The sequence below is a fragment of the Micropterus salmoides genome, unplaced genomic scaffold (assembly GCF_014851395.1).
Source record: "Micropterus salmoides isolate LMB-PRFRI ecotype aquatic unplaced genomic scaffold, ASM1485139v1 Ms_hic_scaffold_21, whole genome shotgun sequence".
Lineage (NCBI taxonomy): Eukaryota > Metazoa > Chordata > Actinopteri > Centrarchiformes > Centrarchidae > Micropterus > Micropterus salmoides.
The window spans coordinates 7,083,201-7,108,911 of record NW_024041262.1 but is presented as its reverse complement, the minus strand read 5'-3'; the positions used below and the strand labels follow the sequence as shown (position 1 = coordinate 7,108,911).

At 39.4% G+C, this 25,711-nt stretch overlaps 2 protein-coding genes across 2 annotated transcripts; one reads left to right on the top strand and one right to left on the bottom strand.

Annotated features, from left to right (window-relative positions):
- Positions 1-5,769: 5,769 nt before the first annotated feature.
- LOC119916146 (5'(3')-deoxyribonucleotidase, mitochondrial-like) lies at positions 5,770-14,794 on the bottom strand. The gene is made up of 5 exons (XM_038736048.1): positions 13,979-14,794; positions 11,766-11,866; positions 9,967-10,027; positions 9,730-9,844; positions 5,770-7,844 (listed from the first exon to the last, which is right to left on the bottom strand). The coding sequence occupies exons 1-5, from the start codon at positions 14,252-14,254 to the stop codon at positions 7,705-7,707; spliced, it is 693 nt and encodes a 230-aa protein (XP_038591976.1). The 5' UTR covers positions 14,255-14,794; the 3' UTR covers positions 5,770-7,704.
- Positions 14,795-16,223: 1,429 nt separating this feature from the next.
- cops3 (COP9 signalosome subunit 3) lies at positions 16,224-24,971 on the top strand. The gene is made up of 12 exons (XM_038736087.1): positions 16,224-16,388; positions 17,378-17,507; positions 18,441-18,553; positions 19,892-19,941; positions 20,997-21,089; positions 21,377-21,556; positions 21,724-21,864; positions 22,406-22,579; positions 23,531-23,617; positions 23,736-23,849; positions 23,989-24,069; positions 24,598-24,971. Exons 1-12 carry the CDS (start codon positions 16,334-16,336, stop codon positions 24,649-24,651), a joined length of 1,272 nt encoding a protein of 423 aa, XP_038592015.1. The 5' UTR covers positions 16,224-16,333; the 3' UTR covers positions 24,652-24,971.
- Positions 24,972-25,711: the final 740 nt, after the last annotated feature.

The following is a 25,711-nucleotide window of genomic DNA, read 5'->3' as shown; positions in this document are numbered from 1 at the left end:
AGTCAGTCTTGGCAAAAACAACAGCAGGCATGGCTATAGTGCCAGACAGTATTTCTGTAACTGATAGAACTAAGGGGCGTGACAGAGGGGATTTCTTTTTTCCACTTGATGCAGAAAAACCAAACACCAGCCTTTCCAATAGCACGACACACTTTTTTGGCTGCAGGTGAAATGACACATACAGAAGACACATACAGCACAAGAAACCATTGTTTTATACTGAATGCTGCTGTTATGAGTGGAAGTGAGTCACTGTGTTGGTGTCCAGGTGATGACGGACAACTTTTTACTGTACATGCACACCCTGTATAGTATTTCATTTTGGTATTGTGCTCTATGAGTCCACTACTGGTATCACAGAATAACCATTATCATTACATGAGCATACCTGTTATTTTAGTTCCATTCAAATCTACTGCACCTCCTGGAAAATGTCCAATACAATAAAATAAAGGAAAATCTAATCCTGGCCAATATCCCTGGATGTCCTCCCCTTTTTAGTGACATTTTATTGCTTTTGAAGAGCTACTGTATTTTTATAGACCAGGGTAGATATGAGGGACGGGTATATTTACGGTGCGAGTACAGCAGAGGAAGCACACGCTCGTTTTGTAATCATACACATTTGTCATCCATTAACATTTCAGATTACAAATGCTCTTAGCCACACTGTGCTAAAAACCAATCCTGTCCAAACATGGCTTTACATGCTGTTAGTGTCCTATGCCATTATACTGTACCTTGTTGAAATTAAATAGGCCAGCAACACTCCCTAAAGACTTTCAGTTTGATTCCACCCCCTGACCACCTCCACTACCCTGAGTCTGTGCCTACACTTACAGTACACGTCATCTGGACTAGGTTTCCTACCTCAACTTCAATATTTGCAGAGGACGAATGTTGTTAATCGGACTGAATTCACAGCCAAACAAAATGCAGACTGATGCAAAGATCTGGCATTTGAACACAATTCCATTTAATTAATGATGTGTTCACATGACCCATATGTATATTAAAACAGCTCTTGGTTGCGGTAAGCATTCCTCCTGTTTATACTGGCTCTTAAGAGATCCCTTCTCAATATGCTCAGACTGCTGAAGCTTCACTTTAGCATATCAGATAAAGTCGGGAATGTATTTTTATTACAATGTAAACACATTAGGAACGGATCTCTTAAAGAAGAGTTTGAAAAGGAGGGATGATTACAGAGAGAAAAAAGTCTTTCAATGTTGACATGGGCACCTGACTGTTGTTTTAAGACATGCTTGAAAAATTGTGAACCTGTCGTTGAACCAAAACCATAACACAAATCAAACTCTTATGAATTGATGTGGGATTTAAATGGGCTGGAAATATGCACAGGGCTGTGACAACTTGGTGGAATGAAAACAGGTTCAGATTTACTTCATTTAATCAAGCAGTTTCAGTGCCATGGTTGGTTTGAAAGTCAAACCACAATCTAATATATTATTGGAATTCAGATGAGCTTGTAATTGGTCAAATACTATCTTCTCAAGACGTTCAGGAAGATTTGAGATAGGCCTATAATTGGCACAGTCACTAATTTAAGGAGCAGATTTAAGAGCAGAAGGGAAAGTACCTAATTGCAGAGATTATTCTTGTTGTTTCATGAGAGATGCACTGGAAGCTGGATTTAAACTGTTTGGTAAGAATGGGGTCTGGTGCACATGTGCATGACTTCATTTTGTTGATGGTGATACCAATTTGTTGTCATACTATAGAATGTCATAGTAGGTGGAGGCTCACCACCAGTAGATCACAAAGACTTGATGAATCTGTATTTCTAATACTGGTTCTAATGGTGTCAATTTGTTCTTTGAAAATTCTTGACATTTGGGAACTGAGACTTGAGATGGTTCGAGAGTGTTGATTTGTGGAGAAGAGGACTTTGGGGTTGTGTTAGCTTTCAGTAATGATCTTTATGAAGTTAGTTTGTTTATCTTTTCTGACAACATTATTGTAAATTCTCATTTGAAACTTTAAAATGTCAAATTGAACATTTAATTTTTTCTTTTCCTCCCCAGTCTCTCCGCCCTGCGACGGTTTCCTTTTAGGTGACGAATAGCAGCAGTTCCCCAAGGTAATTGGTGGGCTACTTGTTTACTAGAGAAGAAGACCTCAATTTATTATTATAATCATGCACAAGATCATCAACTGAGCAAGCATCAGATGGAAGGGAAAGTATTCATAATATCTGAAAACCTAGTCCTAGCATTGCCATCTAGAATTCACTTTAAAACAACAGTCTCAATATGTTGTTTTGATGCATAGTAGCTTTAAAAAATACAGAGAAATGGCAAAAACTCAAATATGTCAAAACAAAGCTCTCTTGCTGTTTATGATTGAGACTATTGTCAAGCTTAGACTTTCGTCTTTTCAGCAGTATTTACCATTTTACAATATGGGTTCCAACATAGCAAAAGGCATTTCCGATGGTATGGCAATTGGCTAGGCTAAAAACAATGCTTACTGTCTGCTGCAGGCCACATTTTGGCCTTTTGTCAATGCTCAAAAACTGACAGCCATAGAAAAGTTAGGTGTCATCTTAAACCGGAGTATCTGCAGATTAATTCTTTACCTGATATTTTATGATCCACTAAAATGTTAAGCACAATACAAGATTTAAAAAAATGCCTAATTTTGTTATCTCCGCAGCCATCTTGGCTGTAAGGGAACCGGGAGGGACAACCAAGTGAGATTCTTCATTGTTTAGGAGGTGGGAGGGAAAGGGGTTTTTTTTGTGTGTGTTAAAACAAAATATTGTAAATAAATAGCAATGTGCACTCCCTGTTCCCCGCCCACATGCTTTCAGCTGACATGCTGTCACATGTTTTAAACTGTGATAGTATGGTAGCTTCTTTACTCCTTTATAGTTTGCTGACACACATGGTCACACTAATGTGCTTTTCATGTCAATTGTGGTTTTTGATGGTAACAGTCATTTTTGAAACGGGACCTGTAAAGCCTATTGGGTTTTCAATTGAGGGATTTTGAATTTAATGACACACTTTGCTGTATTGTCAGATACCTGATGCTTACATTGCTATGTAAGTAGCACACTGTCAGTTTATTTTGTTTGGTTTGCCATGTAGTGGCATTGTGCAAGCAGCTTATAGGCTTAGCTTAAAAAAAACTTATGGTTGTGAGGTTCCCCTTGTTATTAGAAAATCTGATGTAAAAATTATAGTATGCAAATACACTTTGCAGAGGTTCTCGCACACATTAAATCTCACAGGCCCCCTAAATGTATATTTCTGGCTACGCTTATGGTCGCACAGTGATGATGTTGTTTCAGGCTCTCCACCAGATGTGAGCTAATTGCAGGCCTGTGATGCCTTCATGTAGGATACACCATGTCCTAGATTGGCAATGAATGTTGGTATTGAACATGAATCTTGAGGTGCAGAATCATCCAATATGGACACGTTTCATAGTGATACTGGGCTGAAAATGACAGAATTTCTAATTGTACACTCATGTTATGTTGACCATAATATACACTGGATAAACAGCTACATTTGGTAAATGCCTGAGAAACATTCAGTAAAAATTGGCACAATGGCGCCGTAGTTAACATTGTCATCTTATAGCAAGAGGTTCCTGATTTGAGTGGAGACTGCATGTTTACATTCACCGTCAGACAGACTGGAGACACTTTCAGGCTGTGAGCAGCAAGTCTTATTATTCTGTTCATTTGCTCAATGTCTGAACCAGACAGATACTTTTGGAAACTGAGAAAACTTGGCCATAGACAAAAATTCTGATCAACTGCCAAACAGATTTTTAACTTCACTTCTACTTTGATCTGATTATGTTTCGTAAACATTTGTTTTGGCAAGTGCAAAATGTGGAAAAATTACAGCCATTGAAGGTTCCCAGTTACAGTAATCCATCATCCACCATTTGTTTCTGGATGTATTTAACGCTCCATACAGTACAGCCTTTGCTTCACAGTATGTTAACTTTTTAATACAATACTAATACTAAAATCAACACAAAAGTAAGAATAAAAAATACAAGATGTGCCTTGTATGTATGTATGTATGAATAACTTGCTGGCAAGGTTTTTTTCCATTCAACAACACAGCTCAGGGGAGCAGCACAGCAGACCTCAGGTACACTTTGAGGTGAAGATCTGGGTGTAAAAGACAGCAAGATTCATTGCAGAGTGAGGCAGATAATGTTATCTAACTATTCCGTCAACACATCCTGTCCTGATGACCAACTACTATGGAGGAGGACTGCACACGGTTGGCTATGCAGCAACACCACCTGCCGTGACACGTAGAGTCAGAGGGTTATGCTATTGTTCATATAAAGGGATCACACTTTCACACAGTTAAAAGATTACAGCAGTTTAAACTGTAAGAATTCTTTATTTCAACAACAACGTGGCCGTCAGGTGGGTGATCCCATGCAAGCTCTTCAGAAGGGTTCCCCCCAGGAGCTTCCAGGTCTTGTGAGAAACAGCTGACTTGGTTGACCAGTTAGTTGCGGTGAGAAAGTATGGGAGGGAAGCAAAGGTGTGATTTTGAAAGTTGAGAGTTTATATGCCAAAGAAAGAAAAGAGAGCTACAGGGATGCACATAAAATACTGTACCTAAATATTGACTGTAGGGCTGGGCAATAAAACAATACAGATAATTATTGCAATATCATTTTCCTCAATAACAATAAAACAAATATTCAATAAATGTTTGATGTAATTAATTTGAATCATGAAGCAAATTTTCTATTAAGATTTTACTTAATTTTACTCATCCATATTTGTTGAAAAAAACATTTTATCACAACTGCTTTGAATGGTCTACCCCAGATTTGTTAAGAGATCAGCTCTTTGGCAAGTGTTTGTCATGCTCTGACCATAAAGAATAGTTTAAAACCAAAATTAACCATCTGCTTTCTTCAACTTTCACTGTGTAAAAATCAACCTTCAATCTTGAAAGAAATAATGATTTGACATTTTATCATTATTGATATCGAATTATATGAAATATTTATATATATTTATATATATATATATATTTTTGGCCATATTGCCCAGCCCTAACTGGGTGCTAGACTTTTTTTGGTGTGTGTATCTTGACAGCAACCTTGGCCGGGCTTCTTTCTGCGTGGGGTTCATAATTTCTTCTCTGGGTTTCCCGGGACCGCCGGTTTCCTCCCACATCCCAATGTGAAGTGAAAACAATTATGAATGTGAATATGTTGTCTCTCTGGGTGTAAGTCCCACCACGGAGTGACAACTTGTCTTGGGAATTTCCCTGCCTTTTACCCAAGGTATGCTGGGTAAGCTCCAGTTCCCTCCCTGACACTGAATCGAAATAAGTATTCCTTTGCGTCGTATTTTTCATTTCTTCCCCTACTCTTTTAAAAGCATTCTTTAGTGTAATCTTTGACCTTTGACTGCTACAGGTCCAGCTTTTCATGCTCTGCTACAAGAGCTGTAGTGAGTTTCATAAGGAATGAAAATGTAGTCAGTCATAATTAAATGGACTGAGGGCCGACTGCAGTCTAGACTAATATTCATATTCAGCTGTTTCTTCGTGTGTTCTAAACTGATATGATCAGCGGAGAGAGGAAATTACAACAAAAAACACAAAGCTTTCATCATGTTTAGTTAAGCAGTCCCATACTGCCACAATGTCAAACCAGGACAAAGTTTCCACACTTTTCAAAAGTTATTCATGTGACTTTTGGCAGCGTGGGTCTAAATGAGCAAAGTATAAAAAAACTTGACAAACAAAAGAAAATTAAATGCACCTTTAATTACACCAAAAAGAGCACCATTGATAATGCCTCTATCCTACTTCTGCTTTTCTCTTTGTGTGCGTTTTAAGCGAGGTGGACGTTTGATTTTATAAACAAGACACAGCACAACAGCCCTCAGCACATCTTCGAGAACACATGTTCAGCATCCATCGTATCAACAGCAGAAAATTCATAACTAGCCTGCCAGAAATTGCCTAAATCGATTCAAATGCAGTACTTACAGTGTGTCTTAATTAACTGTGAAGCAGAACAATGCAAATCCTGACAGGAAGAAAGCTCTTCTCTTAAATATGCGCCTGCTAAATACACCTCATACAGAAGACAGTGATGAAGAGTTTTGCAGTTCTTGGCTGAAAAGGACAAATGCAGTTTTGTGGCTCGTGACTCAACGGCATAAAAAGTGGATATACAATCTTTTCAGTCAAAATGTATTTTCAAATCACAAATGACATGCTAAAATAATATACAAATACATTGTGTTGTGTTGTGGAGGTACTATGCCAGTCAGGATTTCTTTAACCCAAAACCCTGCTTATGTAAACAAGCTAAAAACAGAAAAAAAAAGTTAAAAAGTCATGAATAGATACAAGTGAACTGACACGTTTTTCACAGCACATTTTACCAGCAATTACAGAGATCAGCATAGATCATTCATAACCATTACTTAAAACCGGTGCTAAGGCTGTGAATTGATTTTTGACATTTCGAGTAATTCTGTAATATTACTTTCTAATTTCAGGGTATTTACAATAAGCAAATTATGAGAAAATTATAAAATATGGTAAGTTGAAAATTGTTTCACTACCATGTAAAAAACAAGAAGTATCTAACAATATAAATCATATCTCTGTGTTTGTTTTTTAATTCATTCTTACATGTAGAAATCAGTCTTGTGTTCATTTTCTTGTATTCAAATAAACATCTTGCCATCTTTTCCTCCTTTAATATTTTAAACGTATTCAGCACACATTGACTGTGACTGTTAATCTAATGTATTCAACATTACTGATGGGTTTGGCACATGCATATGTGTGTGTAATTATATACGTTTCTCATCTGTGTATTACTTAAGATGCATACATCACTGTGAAACAGGAAATAAGTTTAAAAAATTAAATAAAATGAAGCACCAATATTAAACTATCGGCTCTTTAAAACCTTAAGAGGTATCTCCGTACATGTATACTTGCATTTACATTTACATGCCAGTGGTACTCTGTGACCCAAGATATAACAGTTACAGTGTTTTTAAGTCCAGGTCTTGTTCCTATGTTTCTGTATTCCATATACTGGCCAGTGCCTACAGCTCAAGGAGATTTTTTTTGTACATTTCAATGTGTAGTGGAGTGCCTCACTGTTGTGAGTGAATATCGGCTCACTGACTCATTAATAGAAGACAATGCTGTCACCTACTGATAAGCCTTTGGTGAAGAATACCACAGATAACCCGCTCCAGTGGCTCAAAAATAAAATTAGTTTCTATTTGAAGAGAAATGTCCGAAATAAGAACCCCAAAAAACATACAGTATGCAGACACAGAGCAGCTACCAAGTTCAGTCTGCCCTTTGAGACTTAAAAAATAATTTTGTCCTCACCTTCAACCTTTTTGTTGTCACAGTTGTTTCAGTGAAATTGGTGGATATGTGGTTGTCAACTCCACTTCACACTCAGTCTCATTGTGCCCCCTTGTGGTCAAACAAGTGAATGTCTTCTTCCAACAGAGTGCAACAATCTTTGCAAGTGTCTGCTTTGTGTAAAACATCCAAACTCTAAATTATCTTTATTTGGCTGATCACTTCCCTCTTAGAATTTTACCTTCCCTCTTTTCAGTAGTGATTTCTGGCATTGCCACGGCACCACAGCGATCCCTCTGTGTGGTGGTGATGTCGGACTCGTAGGCGAAGGAGTCCCTCACTGCCGTTTGCTATCCAGAATGGCCTTCCAGTCGTCCGACCAAGAAAGGAGTCGCCTCTGGGAGGGGCTGATGGGGAGATGTTTGTTGTGGCAGGCAGTGAACAGGATGTGCTCCCACGTTGGTTTGGGCTCCACACCTGATCAGAAGACACATTAAGGCACAAACATTACATAAGCGACAACCACACATATTTCACTGCGGAGGAGTACAAACCGTACAAACCACGGCTTTAGGCAACCCAAAAGACTCTTATAAAGCGCAAATGAGGCACTGACTCACATGCCACCACACTAACAGGATTATGCACTCCTTATCATTTCATGTTTTTTTCCATTCCGGCTTCCTTTTAATCTTTAAAACACACTTTCATGCATGGTGAATGCTGATCATTTCTTTACATCTTGATTGTTATGTCACTACTTTTTTGTCAGTCAGTGATCCTTGTCAGTATGCCATTTCAGTTATTAAAACTCAGTCAAGGAAAAGAGCTCAACTGCGATTTTTCAGATCAGAGAACTTGCAATATTGTATTTCTGTTCGCTAAACCTCTCCCGGAACTACGACTGTCCATTCACAGTTTATAATAATAATAATAAGTTTACTGACCGTAATCAGGCGCGCAGGTCTGTCGAGCTGTGGATTTCTGTGCACAGGTGCCTGTAGTGAGACCACTACTCAGACTAGAAAGTGTTTCAAGGGCCGTGTCATTTTTTTTAGCCTTTACAAAACCAAAAATTTGAGAAAAAGTGTAAGGAATGGTATAAAAAGTGTGTCTGTCTAACTTAAGGTGCAATTGTTAACATTTCCTGTTAACTAGTTTACTACCTACAGCAGTAACCGAGCGTTACTTCCAAGACTAATAAACATCATTAACTACCTGTGTGTAACAGGTTACATTTACAAACAGCCCTGTTCATGATTGAGCACTAGGGGTGCAAGATATTGACAAAATGTGATGTTGCGATTTTGATGAGGAATATTGAGATAATGATTTTTATTTCGATATTCTTAAATACATGTAAAATGTATGTTACAATACATGTTTTTGGGCCTTGTTTCTGATAGGTTTCCCCTTTTATCTCTGCTGTTTCGTTGTTTCCCTGAGCCACACTATCTTCTTACTTTTCTGTCGCTCCTCTGACTCGCTTTTCTTTTTTTCTCTCTCCGTTCACTCACACGTTGTCAAAGTATGCAAACACCCGTCACATGACATGCTCCGTAGCGTATGCTTGTGTAGTGGACCTATTTGCTCACACTTTCATATGATAGGGCAACTGGCCAATGAAACATAAGTTTTTATTTCAAGTGGGCTCTAAATTGGACTCAGCTAAGCCACACACCCAACGGATGCATCTGTCTGCAAATTAAATGGAATATTGCATACGTTCTGTTTCAGTATGATATTGCGCAATGTGAGTCAATATATTGTGCATCACTAGATAGCACATCTACGGTGTGGTATTTCCCCACTGTGTGGAAGCTGGTCCTGGATGCTATTAGAGTTTAGGCTAACATTAGCATTAGCTCTTTATTGGATTTGGGCAAATTTATACTGCACCAGAGGCATTGATTAGTTCTCATCTTAAAAGCCCTTTTCTTTTGATTAAAAATAAAACATAATGTTTGAATATATGAGCCTGATAGAGTTATGATAAAACAAAGAACAATTTTTATTTTATTTATTTTATTGGCCGGGACATCTCTGCAGCACAATATTATCTCCTTTAAAATGGTATTTTGACATCCATTTTGCCTTTTAACACATATGGCTTCTGCAATTTGAAAATTGCAATTGGCCATATTGCAAATTCAATAAGAATGCGAGTAACTGTTCAGCACTATAATGGAGCTAACTTTAGCTTAATTAGCTGGTCTGTTATTGCTCTGGGAGCTGCACTGTCATTATTATCAATATAAAATAACAATAAATATCAATGTAGTTCAGAAGGTCTGTTACTTATTGACTAAATTAAAATGTCAATTAGCAGGCATTTAAATGCTCACGTGTTTCCAATCCTCACCTAGAATGTCAGGCTTGTCATCGATGAGTATGTCTCCGGTGATTACTGTCTTGTCTCTGGTCAGGATGACCTGCTCCAGAAAGTCATGACCCAAATGATTCTCTACCCATGCATACTAGACACACACACACACACACACACACACACACAGCAGATGAGATCTAATTAAAAAAAGGAAACACAGTAGTCATTTCAAAAGGGAACTGAATTGATGTTGTTGATTGACACAGGGCTTACCTTCTCATATGGGCAGTGTTTGTAATGCTTTATAGGGCTGGTACAAATAAAGACATCTGTGCTGCAGAAAGAAAGGGAAAACAACAGGACCAGAGTGGAAAAATTAAAAACATACAAACATTTTTATATCCTAGCTGTTTATTATGAGATCAGACCATATGGCAGATTTCCCTGATAAGAAAAGGTTATTCAGGCGCTGGCGGTTAAGGCAAGCCATTCATTTCCACCATGAGAGGAAATGTAAACATACAGTTTCATAACTATATGACAGCTATTTTTAGACGTTATTCCACTGTTGTGGGTTTCTGAGAATGCTACTGGAAATGGCAATGGCACAGCCTCCCATATATTGACTCTAGATTTCACTTGAATGAATGAATGTAGTGACATGAATTGTCTCACTACAGATGCGGGTTAGAGGATGCTGTCACCAAAGCATCTACAGTGCAGGGCACCAAAAGCTGGTTCTACAGGGAATCCCAGCCCAAATTAGTATTTGCCAGGCATTAGCTTTGAAAAACTTACAGAGCTCATCAGATCCAACATTTACCATCTTTAAATCTGACCCGTACCGATGCGGGAGTCAGGGTTTTTTAATACCCGAACTGTCAAGGAATTTAGGGGTACTATGACACAGGTTTCTCCCAGGTCAATTTCTGAGCTAAAGTAAGCCAAAGGAGACAGCTAGTGACTCTCCAAAACAGTAGGTCAGACTCCTTTGTCCTTTCTGCCTGCTTAGTCGACTGACTGACGCAGCTGTCTTGATAAGGATGCACTGTTTTCCATTGGTTAGGTAACCCAAGGTCGAGATTATCTTTATTTTGTTTCCTTACAGACAGACTGACTGGCTCGAAGCAGAAAGTGTTGCATGTGGCTTGAATGACACACAACGAGACATAAGATTAACTTAGGTAAGCGCAGTGTCTTGATTTGAACAAATATAAGATAGAGGCTTCACACATGTATAAAGGAGTGAACAATAACCTTATTTGGACACTTAGCGAATCTCTGGGAAGGATAAAAATCCTTAAACATGAAGTATTATTCAGATTTAGTGTTGGCATTACATGTGATCAGATGTTGGATGCCCTGCATCTCCTCGGCCAGGCTCAATAAACAAATGCTGTGTAAGTCTTCATCAGCCTCCGAAATTTCTTCATCACACCTGAAACTGGCTCACTTTATTTCCATGACACGCACCCACCCAACCTGTTGTGAGACCCAATCCGCACTGCCCTGTTGAATAGCAGCAACACAGTAACCCTTCATTAAAGACATACAGCTCCAGGATTTCAACAATTTCTATGTGCTTCAAGCCCACAACCAACTCAACTGTAAGCGCGCTCACTGCCCCACCCATCCGAACCCACGACATTTTCCAGTAAGCTTACACAAACCCGCCCTGACTCGTGCATCACTATCAGCCGAGGTTTCTCAGTGTTATAATTGTTGGGATGAACAGAACTCTACGCCTCTCCATCAATGTCTCTTATAACTCCTATAGCGACTGTGGTTGCAGGCTTTTATTTTTCTATAATGATGGCAATGTGACACATTTCCCATCCATCACAGTCTGCATGTCTGTTTGCCGTCACCACATCACACACCGGAACTGCACGTCACACTGGACACCCACAGGTACCGATCATAGAGGCTACCACACATTTGCAATATTCATTAAACTACCATAAATGTTGCTCAGAAACCTGTCTATGTTGCATGTGATTATTATATCAGCAGCAACCAAATTAGTTTATGCATCAGATGAGTGGACTGCATGAGTGGACTTCAAAACTTACTTATCTAGCTTGGCCATCTCCTTGACCGCCTCCACTCCTCCTGGCAGCGGATCCAGTTCTACGAAAAAGTCCTTGGACTCCCAGATACTGATGGCTTTTTCCTGGAATAAAATAAACAAAAAACACAAGCAGCTTACTATCAGTGTACATTGATAAGGAGTACATCTAAATCTGTAAAAATCTACACACCCTTGTGAAATAGTTTTTGAAATGTCAACATCACAACAACAACAACCTGAATGCCAGACTTGTTCCGTCTTTAATGTGATCTTCCAACAAATGGAAAACAAAGAGGAAAATAACAAAGAGTTAATCATTAGGACCATTTTAAATAAAATAAATAAAATAAAAACTACAACACCCCATTCATAATAATCATTTTGGACGAGCCTCCAAAATGATGTAAGGACGGGAGAAAACTTCTGAAGGAGGCTAAGAAGACCGACTCTGAAGCGTGGTGGTGGTAGCACCATGTTTTGGGGCTGCTTCTCTTCAGCTGGGTCAGGGCTCTTGTCAAGATAGACAGGACATTGACAACTAGTTCCAAATGTCAAGATATTTTGCCACAAAACCTGCTGGCCTCTGTCAGAAAGCTGACGCTGAAGAGGAATTGCACATTCCAACATGACAGTGACCCAAAGCACACATCCAAGGCATGGCTTCAGAAAAGGAAAATCACAGTATTGGAATGGCCCAGGCAAGATCCCCGAACTCAGTCCCATCGGAAACATGTGGAATGACCTACAAAGAGAGCTGTACACAGGCGAGCACCTCACAAACTGAAGGAACTTTAACTTTTTTGCAAAGAAGAGTGGGATAAAATTCCAAAGTCTAGATGTACAAGTTTAACAGAGTCTTCATTTTTCAATAAGAGGCTGATTTTCCAAATTCAGTCCGTGTTGGCGGGCCCTTGAGCATAAGCCAATCCTTATCCGTAAGACTTTCTGCTGTAATAAATACAGAGCACATGGCCAGCAATACCATTATTTGGATAGGTGTGCAGACTTGTGCAAGCAGTTTTTTCCCCCTCATAATTAACTATTTGTTTTTTTTCCTCTGAATTTCTGCTTGTTGGATGATCACATTAAAGATGGAACAAGTCTGACATTTACGTCTTAATATTTCAGAAACCTACAATTACATAAGAGTGTGTGGGACTTTTCATAGCCACCGTATATGTGTATTCACGGCACGTGAGTGTACACGTGCTCTGAAGGAGGAATGTCCAAAAGTCAACTTTTTCAAGGTCAGCTAGACACTCTGGAGGACAAGAACAGCTGAATTGTGACTGAGAATGTACAGCTTTCTTGAATATTTCAATAACAAAATAAAGCAGGAGGAACTACGAAAAACATCTTTGCGGTCCATTTCTTCTTTTGTGCTCATGTTTCTTTACCTTTGACCTAATTTACAATTCCCTGACATATTTTATTTGCGTTATATAACATCAATTTGACAAGCCAATGTGATTAGGGAATTTTTGCATTGTCAGATGGATTGGCTGTACTATAACAGTGTGCGGGATCATAATTTAGGATACATCTATGCCTCACCAACTTGTGCAGGATTAGCAGACATGTAAACACCAGTAAGATACTAGTGCAAAATCCAATTTATTAAAATAAAAGCTTTAAATAGTCTGTTGTTAATTAATTAGTTTAGTTTCTGCTTTGTCACTAGTGCAAAATCCAGAAAATACGTTTTTTCCACAGAAAAAAACCCTTCAAATTCATGTGACATTCATACACTTGACTATGAACACTATCTCAGTGGGTCTTAAAACACTGTAAATAAAAACACCTCTAATATGCTCTTATCACCTCTGAATTTTGCTGATTAAGATACTGGCTACTCCTCAGGCCTTTCTGTCCAGTCAGATGAAATTCATAAACAAAATATATATTGTGGTTGAACTGGTCATCACTCAAATGCATGCATGGGACACTGGGTGGGAGTATAGGCCCTGCTTATTTCAAAGAACTGCTCATCTATATAGCCCATTAAATAATGTTTCTGTCTGAGGAACCAGCAATATTTCATGTTGGTTAATATCAAACCTCAACTGCAAACGCTACAGTGAGACCTGTAGTTATTTTTAAACAGTCTGTAATATATTGTTCATTAAATTCTGATCAATGAAATTATTTGTGTGGGGACCCGGGAAAATGGTTCTGTGTAAGACTGCAAATTGTGATTTTCAATAGCTCACTTACACACAGGTCACTCCTCAGCTGCCCGTACTGCGTTGACACCCAAAACCCTCTTCGGTCATCCAGGGTGATGTAGGGCTCGTCCGGATACCTGGCCCGGTACTTCTTGAGGAACCCCCCCTCGAAGTCCGCCAGCACCCCGTCCATGTCAACCAGAACCCTTAGTCTCTTACCCGGGGCAGAGGAGGACGACATGTTTACGCAAATCCTCTTAAACGGATCACGTAGCAATGTTTTCCCTCTTCCGAGTAGGCGTGTTGTCCTGGACAGTAAAAACATAGTTGACTATTGACAGATGGCTGCAGCAGTACCGACAGCTGTCACCAACAGTTACCGTTAACCCTCTCCAACCGACGAGTGCAAACAGTGGAAAAGTCCGCATGGGAGTCGAAAAGTTTTCCAAATTATGTGGTAGTTAAACCGTGTTGTTATTAGCACCTAGCATTGGTCGTGTTGTTATTTGTCCTTTCGTGAAATTTTGTTTCACTGCTGGCTTTACTTTATCATTCTGAGCGTCTTTCTGCTAGCCAGCTGCGGTTGAGCTAACGGTCGCTAACGTTAGCCGACAGGCTACTCGAACAGCAGCAGTCAGGTCAAATGTAACATGCCTTTGGCTACAGTGTTACTGGGAGCTGTTTGCATCGTTTGTCAGTGTGTTTTAACTTCCCGGCAGCTACCCCACAGCCTTTCTCAAACCCACAGCATCTGAACAGTGGCTGCTGGAGCAACCTGAACTGAAACGAGTAGTCGCCTAACATAACTGGTACCGCAGCACCAAGGGAAGAAAAGCTCAGCAGCTAGAACAAACTGTACGACAAGCCTGCTTGCAGCAAAGATATGTTAGAAGAACGAGATGGCTCACTCCTCTGTTGACAATGCGTGACAGCCATGCACAGTCACAATATGCAGTGAACCGTTTTCCGGAATCCATTAGTTGAACATACAATTTCATAACATAATTAAAATCAAGTGTATAAGGGTAATGAACCAATGTTTAATAGACTTCCATTCCACACTGTAACAAACAAAAATAGCAACAGCTTCAAGTCACCAGCACATGTGCCTTTAAGGCGTATTATCTACTTAATTTAAATTAGGTATCAGGGCATCTCATTAATATATTTGATTTTCTCAATTGTTAACTGTAAAATCAGGGAACTCCAAAATGATGGATGGATGGACAATCAGAATCAGAATCAGTTTTATTGCCAGGTACTGGTACACATATGAGGAATTTGACCCAGGATTGTACATTGCTCATGATGTGCTTACTTATACAATAATAAAATAATAATATAATAAAATAAAATCAGACAAACTACAGAGTAGACAACACTAATATACACACTATGAACAAAACAATATAGACATATTGACAAATAGTGCAGTAATTAGAGTGCAAAGGATGCAAGAGTAAACTATTGTCATTATGTACATGTTGAAGGTGGATATGATATACAGGTACACATACATGTACACATGTACAGTGTGATGGAGCATAGTGCAAAAGGATGCTGGAAAAAATAAATAAGACCTATGACCTGAGGTAGGTGTGTTGGTATACAGTATATACAATATGACATAGTATGAACATAGTAAGAACAGCACTGAAATAGAGAATGGTGAATAAATAAATAATAAGTGGAAACCAGTAAACAGGTGCTGATTAGAGACAGAGTTACTGGGTTATTGCACAGGAATTGTTCCTGACACTGTGAGTCAGAAATCAGCTGTTCATCAGAGTGATGGCTTGTGGGAAGAACAACCTTACATTTAACCAGTTCTCAGTTCTTAACAAAACATAAGTGTTATGTTATATATTTCATCGGAAAACACAAAAACAGTCACAACCAAAATATTTACAAAAATAGCTGAATTTTTTACAAGAAACTTTGGTGTCTTGTCTATATTCAGTCTATAATAAATGGATGCTATAAACTCAGACAGGAGCTCTTCCATGTTATAGCATCTTTGTCGAAAACCCAGTAGATTGCGCGTCAGTTCCTGTATTTCTGTTTTTTCCTTAAAGGGAGAACTGACACTGCAGTCTAAAATAGACAACTGTAGTCCCCTAACATATAAGACAAGCACAATAAGTTACAATTTCCTAATAAAAATAACATAGTGGAAATAATGACAATCAAAGTTACAAATACTTTAAGCAAATCGTGCGTCTGGCCCTTTAAGAATTCAACGGTCGGTCCGTAAACTCGTTCCAGGCTGCTCTGTTCTTATGATCTCGCGACAGTTTCTCCTCAGTGGCGGCTGTGTGGCCCCCTGTCTCAGTCCGGACGGAGTTGTTTCTGACGTTTGAATGAAATACAGTGCTAATTACCTCCACTTTGGACCCAGGAAATAATGGCTTCAGCCTTGGAGCAGTTTGTGAACAATGTGCGGCAGCTCTCCGCTCAAGGTAGGGATGCTAAACTCATTCGAATGGGAGGTATTAGCTAGGTAGCTAGCATATGCTATCCAATGCCTTGCCGATAGCTAGGAAGCCAAACTGGTCAGAGCCCTCTTTCTGCTTTATCATGTAAACACACCGCAAAAATGACTTTTTCTGACTGCGAGAGTTCTGTAAAGTATCACCATAAGGTGCGTTAGTACACGGGGACGCCAAGGATAATCGCGAACTAGGTAGCCCATCAAACAAAATGTCAGAATTATACTTTTTGTTTTTGATCTAGAAAATAATTTCTGGGGATTGCCTACCGGTAGTCCCGCCCCGGCCCCACATGATTGGCTGACAAACTGAATTAGCGATTGTTATTGGTTCAAAGTCATCTGTCAATCACACTTGCATTACCTCTGTTGCAAGGCCTTGACAGGACACTTGACCGGCCGATTTATATTTAAATACTCAGCCTCAACGTGATAATTATAAACAGTTTTGTAAGTCTGTTTGTTTTTTACATTTGTCTACATTTGTGAAGAATAGCCTTTTGGCAATCATAGACAAGAAAATTTTAAAATAAAAATAATTTTCTTTAATAATAATTTGACCCCTTTAAAGAAGAACATGAAGAACATGCCTCTGCATACTTGTAAAAAAGTACTGCACTCTAATTTGGTTGTGGATTAAACTTTACAATGACCGTAAAGCGGGCATGTTATAATAACATTTTTAGTTTTGGCAACCAGTGCAGTCACATCTTTTGTCCGTGTGTCTTGCAAGGCATTTGGAAGCTGAAATTTAATGACATTAAATCCTGTTTAACAACCTAATTTTATGAAACGGGGGGCATGCCTCAAGGCAGTGATTTCTAAAATTTGAATCTAGTATTGCAATGTAAACTGCCTTAAATATGAGAGATGTGTTTTTTTCCAATTATCAAAAGGGCATGTGAGACTGGCCAAAGTGGTTTACTTTCTTCTCTGTTCTCCTGCCTCCTACCCCTCCAGGCCAGATGACTCAGCTGTGTGAGCTGATCAACAAGAGTGGGGAGCTGCTGGCCAAAAATCTGTCCCACCTGGACACGGTGCTGGGGGCCTTGGACATCCAGGAGCACTCCCTAGGCGTGCTGGCTGTGCTGTAAGTAGCCCCCCTTTCCTTATTCTTTACAGTTTTGCCACCATCAGTGTAGTTAGCACCAGTTAAGAACTCTTCCTCAGTCTCTAGTGATGTCCGCTGCTGTCTTGTTTGCCTTTGTGTTCAGTTCTGTCCAGTCGTGTGTTTCTCTGCTCTCCTGCCTTCATTTTGCTACTTGCTTCTGCTTCATGTTTTTGTTTCTGAACTGGGCCAAGAGATTCTGTTATTGTTTTGTTTGTTGAACGTGATGTTTACATTTTGTGGTGAATACGGTAAAGGTGGTGGGACTTTTGAGAAAAGTAGTTTAAAAGTAGAAAATGGTGCACATGACTTTGGCGCCAGAGTTTTTATGTGAGTTTGATATAAATAAATCACATAAATGATCCAGTATTTGCATGTTATTTAAAGGGTGCCAATTCCTTCTTAGTATTATGATGTTTTTATATTATTATAGTCGGCCTGTTGCATGTAGCATAGCAAATCTGATGTAGTCACAAAGCAGCTAAAGGCTACCTGTTGCATGTACAACTAATAATGTAAGCATTAAATCATTTGTATTGTAGCAAAGCAAGTGATTATGTCTTATCATTAAGTAAATCAAGAAATGCCAGTGCTGAATTTTAAACAGCTGTAAAAATTATGTTTAAGTCATAGAGTTTGATTGTGCATGGTCTAAAATCCAATTTTTATGAGTTGACTTCAGCATCACGAACCTGAAAAAATCAAGTTATGGAAATCATTTTACCTGTGCAGTATTTTTTTCATATGGAAAGACTTTACATCCCTTTGCATATGGAAATGACCTAACAACTAAACCATCCAATTTTGCTTTTTCATCCCACATAACAAAGTGTTAGTGTCATTACTAGTTAATCTTTAAGGCCTCTGTCAAGCTCTCCTTGTTTCACTTTGCTAACCTCTTACTCTTAATTCCAGATTTGTGAAGTTCTCCATGCCAAACATCCCTGACTTTGAGACGCTCTTCTCCCAAGTCCAGCTCTTCATCAGTACCTGCAATGGGGAGCACATTAGATATGCAACAGACACTTGTAAGTCCAGACAACCAGACCTCTCACCAGATGTTGCTGGTCGTTTTTTATGTTGTACAGGTTTTCAGTTGAACAAGAACAGATTTCTACTCTAGCCAGAATTCTTTTGCATATTTTGTTGAGAGCATGTACTCTGCTAACATATGCACGATTGTCAGCTACACTGTGCCACACTACAACTAAATTATGCACACTTCTCGTGCACGCTCATTACCCAGTTTTGGACATATCTCAGATACTGTTTTTTCCAGTGTCCGCTGGCAAGCTCTAAAGATTTTTTTGAAACAACCAAAAATAAGAACATGTAGCACAGTTAGGATGGTATGGCATCTGTAATGTAGATTGTAATGGTCAAGTAAATGATGTATCGTAGTGTTATTGTAAATTGCCTTTAATTTCGGAGAAAGTCCTAATGTTAGATAACTTGAACCTTTTTGAGCTTTAGGAAAAACACTGTATGTACAGGGATGGGGCGATTCATCTACGCAATGGATGTCCTCGATTCCGAAAATACGGCGATTTGCGTAACGTGCGCCGGCACAGACGATGCCATCATCGATGGCTGACAGACACCACGACGTTGAGCCGGCATCGTGATTATACCACCCTGTGAAAGCAGGCTTTAATCCCCACGAATATTATTATTATTATTATTATTATTATTATTTTTAAAGGGCTATACCTGCTTTGCACCTGCCTCGGAATTCTCTTCTCCTCAGACTCAGACACAGTCACACACATACAGCTACACCTGCAGTGTCTCACTGCACACACACCGGTTTGCCCCGCCTCTCCCTGTTTTATAAAGTTGCCTAAAAGACACAGAACTCGTCTTTTTTCCCTAATTTTCCTATGAAACAACCAAAACCAACATCTGCACTCTAGTGTCTACTGTTGCTTTACCTGGTCTGTGATGTATAACGTAATAGGGTACCAAGTTTTTACTGAGTGAAGTCTGTGCGAGTGAACAAACATATGCACATAAGACGACCGCTCCCCTTTTTGAATTTGAGTTCTAATATTTTTCTGATCTAGCATCTGACAAATAGTCTATTATTGATGTTGTTAATAATATCATATCACAGCAGTGATTAGGAAATTGGACACATTTTAAATTATGCCACTCATTATTCTGATGTGCTTTATGTGTCACTGTAACGGCTGATAATTGAATAAAATATTGAAATATTATAAAGTAATCTTTAGGTGCAGTTCTAATGAAGTGTTGATGTGTCCTGTACACACATGTGAGCAGTGCTGTACACTTGACTAACCACCAAAAGAGTCAAACATCACTTTTCATTTAACACCTTTCTTCCATTCTGTTTCCTCGCACAGTTGCTGGTCTCTGCCACCAGTTGACAAACGCCCTAGTGGAGCGGAAACAGGTAAGACTTCGGACTCCAACTTTGGTGGGAGGGAAATCCCCAACTAGTTATCATTATTGAGCTGTAATTCTGTATATGTGTATAAATCCAAATCAGCTGCCATTGTAGATTTTTGTTGGTCGAGTAGAGGGATTAGTGTAGAAAACGTAAAAACATAATGATGTTTTTATTCATGACTCGCACAAAAATGATGTGGTTGCTAATGAAGGCTGCAGACTTCAAATATCAGTGGAGAACACAGAATGCAAATGGGATTTTGCCCTTCAGTCAGCCTGTCTTTGGTTTGTGAGACACACACCTCCAGGTTCTGTTAAAGACTACCTGCACAGTTGAATCAGTGATCATTTAAATAGTGTGTAATCATTGACAGAGCGCTGTTTTAGAGATGTGAACAGTCCACCAACTCCACAAGCTATACGGCTTTGGGCTCTTTCATTCCATCAACAGCTGATCTCTCCCATGTTCATTTATAAGTCCTATTTCACTTTACATCATGTATGTGCTGAAGTTCCCATGTTGACATGCAGAAATATGCTCACACACACACACACACACACACACCTTCATATCCTGACCAGCACTTGACATAGCGCAGCCCCCGTGCCACTCCTCGGCACTTCAGCAGTAGAATCATATGACTGTTGTCTAATAGGGGCAACCAAAAATAAATAAACATTGACTTCTTCTCACCTGAATAAGAGTGTTAGTGTGGGTCTTCTGTGTGTTTTGTGATGTTTTTGAGATTTCTGTGATGTTCTCTTTACTGTGAGTGTTTTAAAGGACACTGTGAGCTTGCTAGTGGGGCAAGCTATTGTATGTACCTTGCTGCAAAAGCAGATTCCCCTTAGCGATAGCGAATCTTATTTTCAACTCTGTCTGACAAGACAAGGCCCAAGTGAGTCATCCTATTGCTGAGTTTCAGCATCCAAGAGTAGCATGTTTTCCTTTCCACTTCTTGATCTAAATATTTCAGTGCATTTTAAAGTGTAGCACAGGTTTTCAGTTTGTTTTTGATGTCCCAGGATAACTCAGAATATTTCTTCCTTCTCTGACAGCCATTGAGGGGCGTTGTTGTCCTAAAACAGGCAATAGACAAAATGCAGATGAACACAAACCAACTTACCTCAGTTCATGGAGACCTGTGTCAGGTGAGTCTCTGGCCCTGCACCATCACCAGCATGGTTGTAACCCTGAATGGAATTACCTTGCACAAATAATTTTGCTAGCATTGTTTTGTAATCAACATCCATGTTATCCCTGTTATCTTTACTGTTATCTCCTCCTTCTCCTAAACGCATACTTGTTGAATATGCCATTCAAAGAGTTGTGTTAAATAATTCAAAGGCAGGCTCAGTCCCAGCACAGTTCCTTTTCAGTATGACAGTCCAGTGTTAACCCTCTTAGTCATCCTCACTACATATCTGTCTCCTTGCAGCTGTGCTTGTTAGCAAAGTGCTTCAAGCCCGCCCTGCCCTTCTTGGAGTTGGACATGATGGACATCTGTAAGGAGAACGGAGCTTATGACGCAAAGCACTTTTTATGTTACTACTACTATGGGGGCATGATCTACACGGGCCTCAAAAACTTCGAAAGAGCACTGTATTTTTATGAACAGGTACCCCTGTGCGCTTTATGCTGCACCAAGTGAACTGACATGCATACATGTAATGGAATAACCTTTCTAATTTAACCATTAAATCTTCAGAAATTGTCACACATGCTCATTTATGCCCTGAATGCACAGTTTTCTCTGGTGTATAATGTGTTTCTCATTTTCTCTAGGCAATAACCACTCCAGCCATGGCAGTGAGCCACATCATGTTGGAAGCCTATAAGAAATACATCCTGGTGTCACTCATTCTCCACGGCAAAGTGCAGCCGTTGCCCAAATACACGTCACAAATAGTAGGGAGGTTCATCAAGGTAAGGGCAAATAGCATGGAAGGAATGAACATTATTAGGGCTTTTGCTCTTTTGGGACAGCAGTTAGATTTTCATATGCAGACATTTAAGTTATAGGAATTGCAGCTGCTGCAAGTAAGCACATTGTAACTCAACAGATGAAGCTAGTCACGAAATGTTTCTCACTTAAATAACACTCTGTCTACTTGTGGTTTACAGAATCTGGAGTATACACTTAGTTTGTAGTTTTAGGGTACACCTAGCTTAAACTAATCAACAGTCCTGCAGTAAATTCTGCCTTCACGAGTGTTATAATCAGTTTTTGTTGAAACTGACTGATTGATTAAACTGTGTGGCCCTTTTGGAGGATGTATTTTGTGGTGCTATTGAATTGAGTTATACCGGCAGGCATTTCTATAATTTTGTCCATTTATATCAATGAGGAGACCCTCTCTGTGTAATGCAGTGTAATCTGCTCATGCAGTTGATGATTTGTTGCGCCATTAAGTGCTTGGTATTCTCTCTGCCCGCACTCTTCTCTTTCTCTTATTGCTGCCGTTAGCCCCTGAGCAACGCGTACCACGAGCTGGCTCAGGTCTACGCCACCAACAACCCGGCCGAGCTGCGCGGTGTGGTCAACAAACACAGCGAGACCTTCACACGAGACAACAACACAGGCCTGGTCAAACAGTGCCTCTCCTCCCTCTACAAGAAGAACATCCAGAGGTTAACAAAGGTGGGTGTGCCTGCGAGCTCGTTTGTTATCACAAGAAAGTATGAGTGAAATTCCTCCAGTCATGGTTTAAACTTTACTGTATGACTGGTGCTATGACTTGGTTTAAAGATTACATTTAAGTTCATTTTAGGCGGGAATGCATACAGCCTGTGGAAAGAACAATCAAGCAAAAGAGTGTCTTAGCGTATTTAAATCACACAGTGGTTAAATTGGTTTTGCACTTATTCTGTTTAGTTTATTTGGCCAGGTGAGAACAATACCCTCTTCTTCTTTTTTTTTAACTCTAACCTGAGACATCAGGAAATGTGTCTCAGTCCTCCACCTGTGCTGCACGTCATTAGTGTCTGTAACCAGAATGACAGGAAACGTCGGGGAGTGACTCGGATGTAGACATCTGATAGCCAGCTGTTACTCGTACCCGGAAAGCTGAGCAAAGTAGAAAGGAATCAAGAATTTGCTGTCTTCAGCTAGAGCTGGATGACATATCACTTTTTATCACTTTTCTGTCATGTCATGACAGAAGACAAGATATACTTTGGCTTCTATCTTAATATCAAGATGTAGCTTTGATTTGGGCTTACAGGCGTTGCTACAGTTAGTTGGTGCAGTATTCTCAGCCATTTTGACTATTCAGAGTGAAATGAATAGCAACGCCTCCACCTGTTTGGTCATCATTCACATTACTAAAGTACATAAATAAAAAAAATCTGTCTGTAAATGTCTGAATGAACCCAATATTCATCCCTGAAATATTTGGCTGAAGGTAGAACTATACAATAAAAAGGTGCGTGTGAGCTCTGGCACCTTGGTGGCAAGTTCTTGGCTGCTTTTAATTGAGCAGCATGAAAGATATAACAATAGTTCAACCAAAGAAAAGTAACATACGTGAGGTTACACTCACAGGTTCAGTAGATATTTTAGTCTAATCTCATTTAATATGTTGTATTGCAGACCTTCCTGACACTGTCTTTGCAAGACATGGCGAGTCGAGTGCAGCTGTCGGGCCCCCAGGAGGCAGAGAAATACGTTTTACACATGGTGAGTTGGTCCAGAAAGACTCAAAACTTGAACAGCCGGTCCCAACGTTTCATCCGCACGCTTAACTTGAAATCGCTGCACATGAAGTATGCAAATTAGATGTGACGCTTCTGTGCAGATTGAAGATGGTGAGATCTACGCTAGCATTAACCAAAAGGATGGCATGGTCTGCTTCCACGACAACCCCGAAAAATACAACAACCCTGCAATGCTCCACAAAATTGACCAAGAGGTGAGGATGCCCAACTCTTATTTTCAGTGCCGTCTTGCATTGCATGAAGTCTTATCATAATGTTGTGTATGAATCCCGATAGTATGTTTGGCGTTAACTACCATTTTAAAGTGAAGCTGTATCATTTTTCTCCTTTCAGATGTTGAAATGTATAGAGCTGGATGAAAAACTAAAGTCTATGGATCAAGAAATCACAGTAAATCCCCAATTTGTGCAGAAGGTGAGGCAAAGTTTAATAGCATCAAATATATATGTATGAATAGCTTTTTTTTTAACCTATGCATGGATGTGTTTTGGTTTGTGGAATCATACATTTCCTTGGGATGGTCTTGGGATGTTATTATTCATTATTCAGTTATTATTATTTTATCCATGGTGCAAATATTCTTTCTATGATAGAATGAAATGATCTAAGGAATGTGAACGCGGTTGAGCACAACAGTAGTATGGCTAGCTATCGGTGGAATGACAAAAAAACAAATAAAATTGTACAAAACATGACCTTTTTGGTATTTAGGCGTTAAAAAATCATCACCACTGCACATACATAACAATCAAAAACTAGAAAAGTAACATCTGGAACATGGACTAGTGGAAAAGGACCAGTTCTGGGTTTCGTAATTCTGTCGTTAACCTGCGTCCTGGAAAAGGCCCTTGGTTAGTTTCAAGAGATAAAACCGTCTGCAATACTCCCAACAGGAACTGTTTTTTCCAACTGCATTCTCAACATGTTACACTTTATTTGCAGAGTATGGGATCGCAGGAGGACGATGTTGGTAGCAAAACATCAAGTTATTCCTGAGAGGCCTTGGACGGGGAAAGAACGCTGCAGCCACCCAACACGTTCTTCCCAGGATGAGTTGGATTTTTTTTAAAGAGGAAAACAAACATTCTATTGCATAAGGACATTGGTCAAGGAAAATCTAATTGTGTGGAATGATGATAAATTTGGTTATTCTTTCTTCACAGTGTCTTAAGGATAACAAGAGATCCTTACAGAAAAAGGAAAAAAAGATTACAATTTTGTCAGTGTTTTATTTATCAATGTTCAGGTTGGTGCGCCACTGCTACATTAACAGAAACCACAAAAATAAAAACTGGACTTATTTGTTCCAAACACATGTGTGAATAATCTCACTGTTTGTTTTGGTTCTGCTGCATGATGGCCATTACAAGAGGGCATTACATATGAGGTAAAACATCTATGGCTGACGAGGATTAAATCTGATATATTCAACATTTGTAAAAACTGCAAAGATCGTGTCCCTCTCACTCCTTTTGGTTAGAATGTAGATATCATCAATAGAAAATCTGTACAAATCTTTATCTGGACACGCCCTTGACCAAACTCAGTACAGTGGAGGAGTCGTTCACAATCCGGTGCACTGTTTTGTTTTTTTTGGTTTGTTTGTTTGTTTGTTTTTTCCCTTTTTCTTTTTTTGTTTTTTTAGGTCGGATTCACTAGAGGTCGCTAGAGCACTGTATAGAAAACCGTTTTGACAGCTTGTTATTACAAGAGGTGAAGTCAACAGATGAAACCAAACTGTCATGTCATTTGGGAGCTTAAGCTTTGCGATTGTGGATCTGTTAATAATAAATTGTTTAAGAATATAGATCTGGGTTTCATGCCTTTGTGAAAATATCCTAATCCACTTGGTTCTGCGTGCACTGTAAGGTGGATATGAATTTCCATCCACTCTCGATTGACACATTGTAACGTTCTTGCTTTGTACAATGAAGCTGATTTAGGCTTTAGCCAATCAATGTCCACATACAGGCGGATGTGGCTTGCAGGAAAATGGCACCAATCACGACGCAGCACACGCTTCGTAGAGGCGGGATTTAACCGGGAAAAAGAAAGT

Coding starts and splice junctions, on each gene's coding strand:
- LOC119916146 (XM_038736048.1), bottom strand. CDS start 14,254: ATGTTTTTACTGTCCAGGACAACACGCCTACTCGGAAGAGGGAAAACA. Junction 11,867..13,978: donor AGCTGAGGAGTGACCTGTGT/GTAAGTGAGCTA, acceptor ATTTTATTCCAG/GAAAAAGCCATCAGTATCTG. Junction 10,028..11,765: donor GAGATGGCCAAGCTAGATAA/GTAAGTTTTGAA, acceptor TTCTTTCTGCAG/CACAGATGTCTTTATTTGTA.
- cops3 (XM_038736087.1), top strand. CDS start 16,334: ATGGCTTCAGCCTTGGAGCAGTTTGTGAACAATGTGCGGCAGCTCTCC. Junction 17,508..18,440: donor CTAGGCGTGCTGGCTGTGCT/GTAAGTAGCCCC, acceptor TCTTAATTCCAG/ATTTGTGAAGTTCTCCATGC. Junction 18,554..19,891: donor TAGATATGCAACAGACACTT/GTAAGTCCAGAC, acceptor TTCCTCGCACAG/TTGCTGGTCTCTGCCACCAG.